Source organism: Elephas maximus, chromosome 12 (assembly GCF_024166365.1).
Source record: "Elephas maximus indicus isolate mEleMax1 chromosome 12, mEleMax1 primary haplotype, whole genome shotgun sequence".
Classification (NCBI taxonomy): Eukaryota; Metazoa; Chordata; class Mammalia; order Proboscidea; family Elephantidae; genus Elephas; species Elephas maximus.
The window spans coordinates 80,976,379-80,990,201 of NC_064830.1; the positions used below are offsets into that span (position 1 = coordinate 80,976,379).

General features: G+C 41.1%; 1 protein-coding gene across 7 annotated transcripts in view; it reads right to left on the reverse strand.

The window, feature by feature from the left end:
• DNAH3 (dynein axonemal heavy chain 3) overlaps positions 1–13,823 on the reverse strand; it is a 195,904-nt gene that overhangs the window by 160,967 nt on the left and 21,114 nt on the right. For 6 of the 7 annotated variants that reach the window (XM_049903316.1, XM_049903317.1, XM_049903318.1 and 3 more), the window contains 3 exons: positions 12,976–13,171; positions 8,076–8,255; positions 3,387–3,523 (listed from right to left, as the gene is read on the reverse strand). In XM_049903316.1, coding sequence (XP_049759273.1) covers positions 3,387–3,523; positions 8,076–8,255; positions 12,976–13,171 — 513 coding nt within the window. Of the gene's footprint in view, positions 1–3,386; positions 3,524–6,138; positions 6,226–8,075; positions 8,256–12,975; positions 13,172–13,823 lie in introns of all 7 variants that reach the window. The other variant, XM_049903322.1, reaches the window with a different exon arrangement.

Here is a 13,823-nt window from a genome sequence, read left to right on the forward strand (position 1 = left end):
ATCAAACACACAGGTCACCAAATCAGATTAGTCAGAGTGGCAAACAGAGCAATAAAATCTTAAAAATGAACCCAATGGGAGTGACTGTTAATGGGATGTGGTCTTTTTTTGGTTGGGGTTGGGGAGAAAGAGGGGTGATGAAAATGTTCTGAAATTAGGTAATGGTATGGTTGTAAATGGAAACCCTGGTGGCTTGGCTGTTAACCAAAAGGTCACCAGTTCAAATCTACCAGGCACTCCTTGGAAACCCTATGAGGCAGTTCTTCTCTGTCATACAGGGTTGCTATGAGTCAGAATCGTCTCAGTGACAACGGGTTTTGTTTTGTTTTTTTTGTTTATGGTTGTACATGGGGCCCCGGTGGCTTGGCAGCTAACCAAAAGGTCGGCCGTTCAAATCCACCAGCTGCTCCTTGGAAACCCTATGAGGCAGTTCTACTCTGTCCTATAGAGTTGCTACGAATCAGAATCGACTCGATGGCAACAGGTTTGGTTTTTTTTGGACGGTTGTACATCCTCGTGAATATACTAAAAGTCAATGAGTTGTATCCTTTAAAATGGTGAGTTTTGTGATACATGAATTGTGTTGTTGTTGTTGTTAATTGACATTAGTTACGGACTGCTACTCAAGGCAAACCCATGTGTTACAGAGTAGAACTGCTCTATAGGGTTTTCTTGGCTGTAATCTGTACAGAAGCAGATCGCCAGGCCTGTCTTCCACAGTAGGAGCCCCTGGATGGTGCAAATCATTAAGCACTAGTCAAACCCACCCACAGGCACCTCGGACGACAGGACTGGTGATCTGCTCCTGAAAGGTCACAGCCTTGAAAACTCTATGGAGCAATTCTACTTGGCACACATGAGGCCACCATGAGTCGGAACTGACTAGGTGGCAACTAACAACCACAACAACAATCTTCTGCAGTACCACTATTTCAAAGGTTAGAATCTTTGATATTTAGTGAAAATGCTAATTAACACATCATTGGATTATTGTAAAACTTAACTGTAATAATGTATAGAAAGCAATTAATACTATCCCTGACATACGGTTAATGTGCAATAAACATTAGTTCCCATCCCTCCTTTCAGCTCTAAAATTCTATGTCTAAATTTTAAGACAAAAACTGGAATTGATGAACCTAAAACCTATTAAGTGAAATTAGGTTTGTCTTTGTTATCAGAAAAACCAAAAGCCAAACCCAGTGCCATCGAGTCAATTCCGACTCATAGCGACCCTATAGGACAGGGTAGAACTGCCCCATAGAGTTTCCAAGGAGCACCTGGCAGATTCAAACTGCAGACCCTTTGGTTAGCAGCCGTAGCACTTAACCACTACGCCACCAGGGTTTCCTTTGTTATCAGATCACACAAAAATGGCTAGATAGATTTTTCCCATAATTGGAGGATGTGTTCAGAATGATCTGACTTAAAATAACTTTGAATTAAAATAAAGATGATGTGGAGTAGGCAGAATTAACTTTGTGGGGACTCAGTGAACACTCCTAAGAGTTGGCCAACACTTTAGAGTCTCTGAAACTGAGGTAAAGGAGAAGCAAATGGAACTGTCAACTCAAACAAACTGTATAAGACCCCACAGACAGAGAAAGCAATAGTTTCTAATAGAAGTCCCCAAATCAAATTCACAAGGGCAGGTGTTCCAAATCTGAGGCCATGATTTTCAGACCAGGTTAGCAGTACTTCTCAAATGGGGGTGATTCTGCCCCTAGGGATACGTTTTGTCCACGTCTGGAGGCATTTGTGATTTTCACAACTGGGAGGGGAGGGTGTTTGTTATTACTGAGATCTAGTGTACTAGACCAAAAAAGAATCGATGCCTTTGAGTTATGGCGTTGGTTAAGAATACTGAATATACCATGTACTGCCAGAAGAATGAACAAATGTCTTGGAAGAAGTACAGTCAGAATGCTCCTTAGAAGCAAGGATGACTAGACTTCGTCTCACGTACTTTGGACATGTTATTAGAAGGGACCAGCCCCTAGAGAAGGACGTCATGTTTGGTAAAGTGAGGATCAGTGAAAAAGAGGAAGATCCTCAACAAGATGGATTGACACAGTGACTATAGCAATGGGCTCAAACATGGCAATGATTGTGCGCATGGTGCAGGACCAGGCAGGGTTTCATTCCATTGTACATAGGGTCGCTATGAGTTGGAACTGACTCAACGGCACCAAACAACAATAACAATGTACTGAGGCCAGGGATGTTCTTAAATCATACAATGCACGGGACAGCCCTCTACAGCAAAGAATTTTCCAGTCCAAAATGTCAATAGTGCTAAATGTTGAGAAATTCTGGGTTAGGGTGACCATATACCTTGGTTTCCCTGGGACAATCCAGGTTTACACTTCTTGTCCCATGGTAGTTATTAATAGTGCCTCTTTCACTCTCAGTGTCCTTGTTTGGAAGCCACATTATACGGTCACCCTAAACTATGTACATGTAGCAATGAGTATATGTATGTGAGCAACTGTGAACCATTCCACAGTATGATGATTGAAGAGCATGCACTCAGACGACCGGTCTGCAATCCCTTTTATTCAATTCCTAAACCCAAAAAGCTCTGAAAACAAGCAAGTTTCTTCAAAATTCATTTGATAGCAAAACCTGGCCTAAAACTGATATGGGGCTATGTATGTGAATATTCATAGGTTTAACTGAAGAAATATCAATATGTTTGATTAAGGGGTGCTGCCCCAAACCCCTCTGAAGCTGTCAAATAATATTTGATGGACACATTATGTTACATTTCTAAAACCCAAAAGTGTCTAAATGCAAGACCCATCTGACCTGAAGATTTCAGATCATGAGGTGGACTTGTAATTGAATTTGAATCCTAGCTCTCCTACTTAATTGTTATGTAAAAAAACAAAAACAAAAACAAAAAACCTGTTGCTGTCAAGTTGATTCCAACTCATAACAACCCTATAGGACAGAGCAGAACTGCCCCATAGAGATTCCAAGGAGTGTCTGGTGGATTCAAACTGCTGGCCTTTTGGTTAGCAGCCCTAGCACTCAACCACTATGCCACCAGGGAAACCAGTGCTATAGATGCTAACCAAAAGGTCAGCAGTTCGAATCCACCAGGTGCTTCTTGGCAACTCTATGGGGCAATTCTGCTCTGTCCTATAGGGTCGCTATGAATTGGAATCAACTCAACGGCAATTTTTTTTTTTTAATCTGTAAAATGGGAAAAAATAATCATTGTCTGGATTACTTATCTTTCCAGTGTTGGCTATTTTTATTATTATGTATGTTTCTCAGGGCATGTGGGAGTGGGGATTGTTTATTTAACGATAGTTAAGAGCTTTACACCAATGCCAAAAGGCTAACTAATAGGTAACAAACTTACAGCTGAACCAACTTACTTGTAAGGGCCAACTTGGTTTTTCTGAAATACCTCAAAAGTTTGATCCACAAAATCAGAAACCAATTTTTCTTCAGAATTCACAGTCCCAAGAGTCAGGTTATATCCTTTCAGCTCTGGGAACAGGAGAGATTCCACCTAAAGAGTAGAAAACATTTTTTTTGGTTGTCACAGAGAGAGGGAGATAGCACCAAAACTCCAAATCTCCAGCAACGGACTCATTTCCAGGGACTCCAGTTGCATTTTTACTGTATTTCCTCTCGGGTAGCACTGGAATCACTATGCTGGTCCCTCTACCTCTTTTCTCCCTCTGCTCCCCTTGCCTGGATCACTTATCTTTCAAATCCTTGCTCCTCTCAAGTCTCACATCCTTAGAGAGTTCCCCTAGGCCCCCAATGTGTATTATGTTTCCCCAGTAAAAGCTCGGCACTCAAAACAATGATAATTAAACGATTGTGTAATGAGGTAGGTGTTCAATGCTTGTCTTCCCAGCTACAGTATAAATACCACAAGGGCCTGGATTGCATTTGACTTCTTCATTATTGTGTTCCCAGGCCTACCTAGTAAGAGCTTGGCACATAGTGGGTGCTCAATAAATAGTCACTAAAAAGATTATAGTGGTACCCCCTCCGCCCCCACCACCCACTATCCCTTTCTATTGAAAAGTTACTAGAGTCATGGCTTCTAATTCCGACTCTGCCACTAAGTGACTGTGTGATCTTGGGTAAGTTACTTCTTCACTGGACCTCGGTTTTTTCATCTGTAAAAGGGAGAGATGTACAAGATTCTCCTCTCAGCTTAAGGGGAAAAAAAAGTCCTGGCTTTACGATTATGAGGGACCATGGGTATCTCTTCTGAGAAATGGAATTCTCCAACCATTATTTTTTTAAATAATTCATGTTTTTGTTGTTGAAAATATACACAGCATAACATATACCAATTCAGTGACACTAGTTACATTCTTCAAGTTGTGCAACCATTGTCACCCTCCTTTTCCAGACTGTTCCTTCCCCGTTAACAGACACTCACTAAGCTTCCTATCTAACCTTTCAAGTTGCTATTGTCAATTTTTTCCCATACAGATGGAACTGTCCAGCCCCTTATTGGCACACATGTCCTCATTTACACCACTCATGCAGGCTGTGGCAGAGTCCCAGCTGGGAGCCTGTTGCCTTCCACAGCCCACTCTGCTAAGAAAGTTTTTAGTGATCAGGCTCAGACCTTCAGAGTCCTTTACTGAGTTACACGTGTTAAACACCTTTGATGAAAATGCACCAATTTAGAAAAGGAGGAAGGCAAGTGCAAATGATCTTTAGCCAATCCAAAGGTTTTTAACTCAGCGGAGAAGCAACTTCTTTGCTGTGGCCGTGTTGGGGATAGTGGTTGAGAGCAAGGAGGTCGAGGGGCTGGCATTGGTCAATCTCATGTCAATGAAATGGTTTGTTGTTGTTGTTGGGTGCCATTGAGTTGATTTCAACTCACAGCAACCTCATGTGACAGAGTAGAGCTGCCCCAGAGGGTTTCCTAGGCTGTAATCTTTATGGAAGCAGATTCACCAGATCTTTCTCCCACAGAGCCATTGGTTGGGTTCGAACCACCTGCCTTTCAGTTTGCAGTTGAGTGCTTAACCGTCACACCACCAGGGCTCCTGATGAAATGGTATAGGGCAGTACAGGTGCATCGAAGCTAGGCGACGGATCAAATGTGAGTGGGATAATAGGTTGTCTCTTGGGAAGAAGTCTTCCATCTACAGAGGAAGAGATGCCTCCTGTTGCCCGTTAAATGTGGCCAGTTCTCCCATGCCCTGTAGTGCACTAGTGGAATTACACCAAATTGCTCTGTCCAGGTAAGTAAGTGTGGCTTTCTGACCCCAGAACCCTTGGTTTAATCATCACCATGCTCACACCTGCATATTTCCTTGGCTTTGGCATTCCTTGGCACTCTGAGCAAGAAAATTCTCCCATCAGGAGAGAGAGAGGCCCTAGCAGCCCCTTTCCATAGTGACATATTTTTTCTGATTACAAAAGTAATACACCAACATGGCCTCTAATGCTTATTTAAATGCTGCTCATCGTATTCTTAGTTTTATAAGCCCCTTCCCTTAATTCAAAGAGCCCTGGAGACACAGTGGTTAAGCACTTGCCAGCTAACCAAAAGGTCAATGGTTCGAACTCAACCAGTAGCTCCACAAAATAAAGACCTGATGATCTGCTCCTGTAAAGATTATGCCAAGAAAACCCTATGGGGCAGTTCTACTCTGTCTTACAGTGTCGCTATGAGTGCAAATCTATTGATGGCAACGGGTTTTTTTTTTGGTCCCCTATGCCATACAGTTCATTTTATTACTGCCTCTCATTCACCTCTTTTCAGTCAGTATCAGAAAATAAGGCAGGATGGTAGAGGGTGTCCATATGTTGTTGTTACAACCCTCTTATTAGATATTCAACTGGAGGAACTGTTCTTTTAGATTTCACTACCAATTTAGAGATAAAACAGTCTGAGGAGCTTGGAAAGGGAGCCAGTGCTGTGGGCAAGACCAGATGGAGAACTCCGAGCCTGTGTTGTTTCTTCTCACAGTCTGGTAAAGTCGCTGGCATTCACTTGGGCTCAGTTTTCATACCTGGTACAAATTGGGACCTGTGACTATGTTTTCTTGGCATTGTTGTTAGGTGCCATCAAGTCAGTTCTGACTCACAGCGACCCTATGTACAGCATTTCGAGCCACCAGATCTAGTACCAACCCCTGCAGCCACTTGAGCCCGGGGCTCTCCCAACCCAGCTGCTTTCAAACACTGCGGCTCAACAGCAGAGAAGGAGAACTCAAGTAGCATGTACTTTATCTGTCCCCAAGCCCCACATTTATCCCTCCAAATTACAGGGTCTTCTCTCTCATTTTCTTCCCAGCGATGCTGGTTGCTCGAGAGACTCCTGCTGTTTCTCCCCTTCCACACACCTGGTTTTCTTGTTAAATAGGTTTGGTTGGTTCAAAACCCCAAATGCGATTTCTCTGGTAAAATCAACTGGAGCTTTTGATTCCATATGCTTCTCCCCAAACCCCAACTCTAAGCGCGAGTTCTTAGAACACTCTAGATACAGGATTACAGAGAGGAGAATTCTCAAGAGTATCCAAGCATGCATGATATGAGAAAGAGTGCAACACCAGGCCACAGGCCCTCTCTCATGTGGGACTGAATCCCGACCCTCTTACCACACTACCCATCCAGAGGGAAATAGAAGACAGACCTCAAAATAGTCACATCATGTGGATGGACTTGCCCTGTGGTAAAACTCTGTTAATCAGTGTCTGGAATCTGTTTAACAACTCTGCCCTGGAAGGAAACTGGAAAGGGCTTGGGACAGGAAGGAAAGCTTCACTCCCTCCCCTAGAAGCCTACAGTGGTTTAAAAAAACAAAACAGATGGAACTATCAGAATGAAAGTTTTATGAAAAATCTTGGCAAGTTCATAGCAATTGATCCTAATGAAATATTAACCCAAGTCTCTATATGGCTTGAGGCACATCTGCCCTTCTGAGATTGGCATATGGAAGCAAATATACGCTTTCACAAAGTAAGTGTTTTTTTCTTTTTGGTGCTGTTTCTTTTTTAAAAATTTTATTTATTTTGTTGTTGTTGAGAATATACACAGCAAAACATACATCAATTCAACAGTTTCTCTGTGTACAATTCAGTGACATTGGTTACAGTCTTCGAGTTGTGCAGCCATTCTCATCCTCCTTTTCTGAGTTGTTCCTCCTCCATTAACATTACCTCACTGCCCTCTAAGGTTCCTATCTAATCTTTCGAGTTGCTGTCTTCAATTTGATCCCACGTAGATAGTTCTTAAAAGAGCATAATGCTCAAGGCAGACTTTTTTTTTTTTTTTTTTTTACTAGTTAAGCTAAACTATTGTTTGGTTTTAAGAAGACTTCAGGGAATATTTTCGGTTTAAAGTTTAATAAAGATTATCTCAGGGCAACAGTCTCAGTCGGTCTCACAAAATAGCTCCTTTTTTTTTTTTTTTATTGTGCTTTAGGTGAAAGTTTACAGCTCAAGCTAGTTTCTCATACAAAAATCTACACACACGTTGCTATGTAATCCTAGTTGTTGTCCCTACAATGTGACAGCAAACTCCTCCTTTCCACCTTGGATTTCTTCTGTCCATTCAACCAGCTCCTATCCCTTTCTGCCTTCTCATTACACCTCCAGACAAGAGCTACCCATTTAGTCTTGTATATTTACTTGAACTAAGAGGCACACTTTTCATGAGTATGTCTTAGAGTTCAGTTCAATATTTGTCTGAAGAGTTGGCTTTGGGAATGGTTTTAGGTCTGGGTTAACAGAGAGTCCAGGGGCCATGTCTTCTAGGGTTCCTCCAGTCTTGGTCAGACCATTAAGTGTGATCTTTTTACTAGAATTTGATTTCTGCATCCCACTTTTCTCCTGCTCCATCAGAGACTACAAAAAGTAACTCTTAATGCTCTTGTTAGAAGAACAATTCTGGGCTGCATGGACATTTCTTTATGGCCCAGTTCCTCTTTCTAAGGCCCAGGGGTGTACTTAGGACCTATTCCCCAAAGTGAAACTTCCCCATCTGAATATCACGCTAGACTGCCTTATTCAGTCACCTCAAAAATATTTTATTTAATAAATGAACAAAAATATAAGTGAATGAATAAGTGAATACTATACCTTGGGGATCTTCTCAGAGTTCCTAATAATTTCCAAGAAAGAGTCGTGTATTAATTTCCAGCAGTCATCAAAAGATGGCTTAAAGACAATAGCGGGTTCATTTACTTCAAGTTTGATCATGATTAGCTGAGGCATAAAGAACTCCATCTCTCGGTAGGGCTCCTTGAAATCATTCCCATCCTTTAGGAGACATAAGGCATGACGGTCATCACAAAATGGAGCATTTCAACATTCAGGGAGTGAATCTTAGCTCTTAATAGTGTACGTCAGCACCAGAAAAGGAAGTGAAGGGTAAACGGTACTGTTCATGTTCAAAATATGGGCTGTGTATAGCCTAGGACCCTCTGAGTTCTTCTCTATTCCTCTCCCAAAGCCTTATTCAGTGCTGTTTATTTTGCTTGGAAATTTCTGCCTCCTAATCTCTACATCTTTCCCATTCTTCAAAATTTAGCTCAAAATCCTCTCCTCTGGGAAGTCTCCCTGCTCCCCAGCTAGATATAATCTCCACTTCTGAACTTCCATATTTCTACTACCTTCCTGGTGATTTTTTATTTTTTCTTTCTTGCAGGGATTTGTATGCACATCTTGTCTATTCCAGTCCAAACTTTAGGGCAAGATCTATGTCTGATCTACTGTCTCTGAAATATTCAGGACAGCATTCAGCACATAGTAGGTGCTTAATAAATATTTGTTGATTGAATCAAAAAGTGCATAGTTACCTGTATATCTCAAATGGAGTTGCTAGTGGGTATATAGTCTATCTCAGATACTCAAAACGTTAACTTCCTACAACAGAAATATCGAAGTAGAGGTATTTTTAATTCCCTACAAGAGCTGTGTCTTAGTCATCTATTGCTGCTATAACAGAAATACCACAAGTGGATGACTTTACAAACAGAAATTTATTCCCTCACAGTCTAGGAGTCTGAATTTAGGCACCAGCTCCAGGAGAATGCTTTCTCTGCCAGCTCTGGGGGAAGGTTTTGTCATCAATCTTTCCCTGGGCTAGGAGCTTCTCAGTGCTGGGACCTTGCATCTAAAGAACACGCTTCGCTCCCGGCACTTCTTTCTTGGCGGTAACGTGGTCCTCTCTTCCCTCCTTGGTTCTTTCTTTTATATATCAAAAGAGATTGACTCAAGATACAACCTAATCCTGTAGATTGAGTCCTGCCTCGTTAACACAACTTTCTCTAATCCTGCCTCATTAACATCACAGAGGTTAGGATTTACAACACAGAGGATAATCATATCAGGTCACGAAATGGTGGACAACCACACAATACTGGGAATCATGGCCTAGTCAAGTTGACACATATTTTGGGGGGATACAATTCAATCCATGACAAGCTGTAACACAAAATATCTTTTAAAAAATGATAATATTTTATTGTGTTAAAGGTGAAAGTTTACACAACAAATTAGGTTCCCATTTAACAGTTTCTACACAAACTATTCAGTGATATTGTTTACATTTTTCACAATGTGTCATCATTCTCATTTATTCCATTCTGGGTGGGTTGTACCATTTCCAGTACTCTAGTTTCCCTGTCCTTTTACTTTCTCATCTTTACTTTGGAGTAATTTTTGACCATTTCGTTTCATATAGATGATTTTTTAAGCACAAAATAATCTTTAATAAACTGCAGTGCCTAACAAAGATTGCCACATGCAGGTGTAAAGTACTTGTCTAAGAAATCGGTTTGAGAGATCTCTATACCTGCTTAAGGATAACTCACAAACATTTGTTGACTGTCTACTGAGTATCAGGTGCCTGTGAATTTTAGACTGACTTGTTTTCATATCTGAGTTTCTTCTTTTATTTATTTTTAATTTATTTTGTTGTTATTGTTGAGAATATACACAGCAAAACATACACCAATTCAATCATTTCTACGTGTACGATTCAGTGACAACGATTACATTCTTCTAGTTGTGCAACCATTCTTACCCTCTTTGTCCGAGTTGTTCCTCCCCCATTAACATAAACTCATTGCCCTCCTAAGGGTCCTATCTAATCTTTTGAGTCGCTGTTGCCACTTTGATTCTGGGTTTCTTCTGCTTAGTAAAGTAAATGACTACAATGATGCCTACAAATTAGTCCTCTTTAGAGTGCTAACACTGAAGTCAGAACTCAGCGGCATCGGTTTCTGTATTTTTTGATCAAAGGGTCAATTGTACATCTCTGCTTCATTTGGGAAAATGCTTAGATTTAAACTTTTGTAACCAAGCTAATTTTTTTTTTCTTTAACCAAGCATTTTAAATTGTTATGACTCTTTTTAAGATATACTAGTTTTTTTTTTTTATGTGCTATAGGGTCGCAATGAGTCAGAATCGACTTGACGGCACTGGGTTTGGTTTTGGGTTTTATGTGATATAAAAATTCAAAGGAATTTTTTTTCTAATGCTTTCTCTTTTTTTTTGAGTGAAAACATATACAGCAAAACCCACTCCCATTCCAGCTTCTAGACATAATGATCAGTGACAACGGTGACATTCTTCACACCGTGTCAACACTCTCGTTATTTCTGTTCTAGTTGTTTCACTTCCATTTACTTAGTCTCCCTGTCCTCCTCACCCCCAACCTTCTCATCTCTGCTTTAAAATAGCTGTTGATCCTTTGGTCTTATACAGGTAATTTTTTTTTTTTAATGCAATACTCAAGGTTGACAATCTTTACTCTTTAGGCTAAACTGTAACTTAGTTTAAAGGTGACTTTAGCACACAGTTTCAATTCAAGGTCTGAAGAGCAACTCAGGGCCACAGTCTTGGGGGCTTCTTCAACCACAATAGGTCCAGTAAGTCTGGATTCTTTAAGAATTTGAAGTTCTGTTCCACATTTTTTTCCCCTTTTTTATCAGGATTCATCTATTGTGTTTCAAAGGACTATTTCTTGATCCCAATGCTATTTAAAGTTAGGGGATAATATGATGCTTTGAAAAAAAGGACTTAGTGCTTTTAGTTTGTATTTCAACTTCGCTGAAGCAGTTTCATGGAAACCCCCCCCCAAAAAAAAAAACAAACCCGTTGCCTTCGAGTTGATTCCAACTCATAGTGGCCCCTACAGGACTGAGTAGAATTGCCCCACTGGGTTTCCAAGGAGCAAGTGGTAGATTTGAACTGCTGACCTTTTGGTTAGCAGCCTTAGCTCTTAACCATTACATCACCAGGGTTTCCAGTTTCATGGAGGAAGTTATCAATTTGGTAAACATAACTTTTTGTTTTTAGAGCTTTAAAAACCCCTCAGAAGAGCCATCCCTTCCAAAGACCAAAAGTCAATACCTGCAATGAATACATGCAGATTCGGTTAAATCAAGTCAAAGATTCTAACAAACCTTTTTCAGTCTCTTCCTTGTAACGGAGAGGATGAAAAAGGGACCCCCATACTGTAAGAGGTGTGCATTTCATCTTATGCAATTTTCCTTTTAATTTTCTTAACAACTTTCCTATTTCTGTAGATTTCTACCAATTTATTAACCAGAATGAATAAGGAAGACTGAAAAAGAATTGACACCTTTGAACTGTGGCGTTGGTGAAGAATATTGAATATACCATGGACTGCCAAAAGAATGAACAAATCTGTCTTGGAAACCCCGGTGGCGTAGTGGTTAAGTGCTACGGCAGCTAACCAAAGGGTCAGCAGTTTGACTCCACCAGGTGCTCCCTGGAAACTCTATGGGGCAGTTCTATTCTGTCCTGTAGGGTCGCTATGAGTCAGAATCGATTCAATGGCACTGGGTTTGGTTTTTGGTTTTGGTCTTTGAAGAAAAACAACCAGAATGCTCCTTGGAAGCAAGGATGGCAAGACTGCGTCTCACATACTTTGGACATGTTGTTAGGAGGGATCAGTCCTTGGAGAAGGACATCATGCTTGGCAAAGTAGAAGGTCAGTGAAAAAGACGAAGACCCTCAAAGAGATGTATTGACACAGTGGCTGTAACAATGGGCTCAAGCATAGCAACAATTGTGAGGATGGCACAGGCCTGGGCGATGTTTTGTTGTGCACAGTGTCCCTGTGAGTAGCGACTGACTCGACAACACCTAACAACAACAACAATCAGTGGCCGTTGAGTCAATCCAACTTACAGTAACCCTACGTGTATCAGGGTAGAACTGTGCTCCATAGGGTTTTCAATGGCTAAGTTTTTGGAAATAGCTTGGCAGGCCTTTCTTCTGGGGCACCTGGAAACTTTTGGTTAGCAGCTGAACATGTTAACCATTTGTACCACCCAGAAACTCTTACCAACTTATGAGTAGGTTACCATGAATCAGAATCAACATGAAGGCAACTGGATTTGGTTTGATTTAATTATCTCAAGAAAGCCTGCTTTATGGTAATAAATAAATAAATAACTTTTATAAACTAATAATAACCTGATGTGTGTCCAAATCAAGAATTTTACTTTTTGGCTTGGCTCACAGCTGAGGACAGATGCTATGGATTGAATTATGTTCCCGAAAAATATGTGTCGTAAATCCTAACCTCTACGCCTGTGGTTACAGCCCCATTTGGGAATGGGTTGTCTTTGTTATATTAATGAGACAGGATTAGCGTAGGGTGTGTCTTGAGTCAATCTCTTTTGAGATATAAAAGAGATTAAACAAGCAAGCAAATGAGCAGAGATGGGGTAAGACGGATCCCAAGAAACATGGAGATCTCCAAGGAACAGGACTTTCCTCCAGAGCTGACAGAGAGAAAAAGCCTTCCCCTACAGCTGGCACTCTGTATTCGGACTTCTAGCCTCCTTGACTGTGAGGAAATAAGTTTCTGTTTGTTAAAGCCACCCAGTTGTGGTATTTCTGTTATGACAGCACTAGATAACTAAGACAGACATGATGGAATACCCGATTCTAACTAGGTTGTTTTCTCTCAAAAGGGCCCACTACTGGTCCCCTACCTACCTTGTGTATCATGAAGAAGGAAACAAGGTCCTCGAGAGACTTGATGACCAATTCCCTGAGCTGGAGTGACATGAAGGATGCAACAGAAGCAAAATATTCCTCAATGATACGAGAGGACTCATAGTCATTCTTGGGAGCAAAATGGACCCACTCTTCCTTCCTCGAGATAAAAAGCTTAGCACATGTAGGGACCCACCTGTAAAGATAAGAGAGCATCCACGTGAGAGCCTCTTCAGAGCTCTAAGAAACCTTGTTAGCCATCCCCACTCTCTCTAACAGGACAGATGGCCTCATTGACCCTTAAACAGCCTTGCAAATTGGTACCTTCATATCCCTGGCCACCTTACCTGCCACCACCCCTTTCCTGAGAAGAAAGTAATGAGAGTTGAACTGAGAGACCATTCTTCCATTACCAACGACCAAATTGACAGGGGATATCAGTGGCACCTCCTGCTGAGGCTACATTTTTCTTCATTATAATCAGAGATTGGGGTGAAAGGGCACAAGGAACTGGAATGATTCTCTCCAACTTCTCTGTATGGCAGGTGCCTGATCTCTAACTTGGACTTTGTAGGGAGAAAGAAAGAAAGAAGAGGAAAGGAAAAAAATATGGGTGGAGAACTCCAGTGTGGTGGTGGCTGTTCAGAAGTTGAGAGCAGGAATTAGATAACCAAAAGAAGAAATGGATGCCTCATTGTTCTTTTCTTCTCACTTGCGCCAATTTCTAATTCCCACTGGGAACCACTGCCCAAGGCCTTTTCATTCCATCACGCCTCTTCTCTAATTGCTGGAAAAGTATAATCTAGCAATCAAAGTAACAGTCATAGTCATAGAGGTAATAATTATGA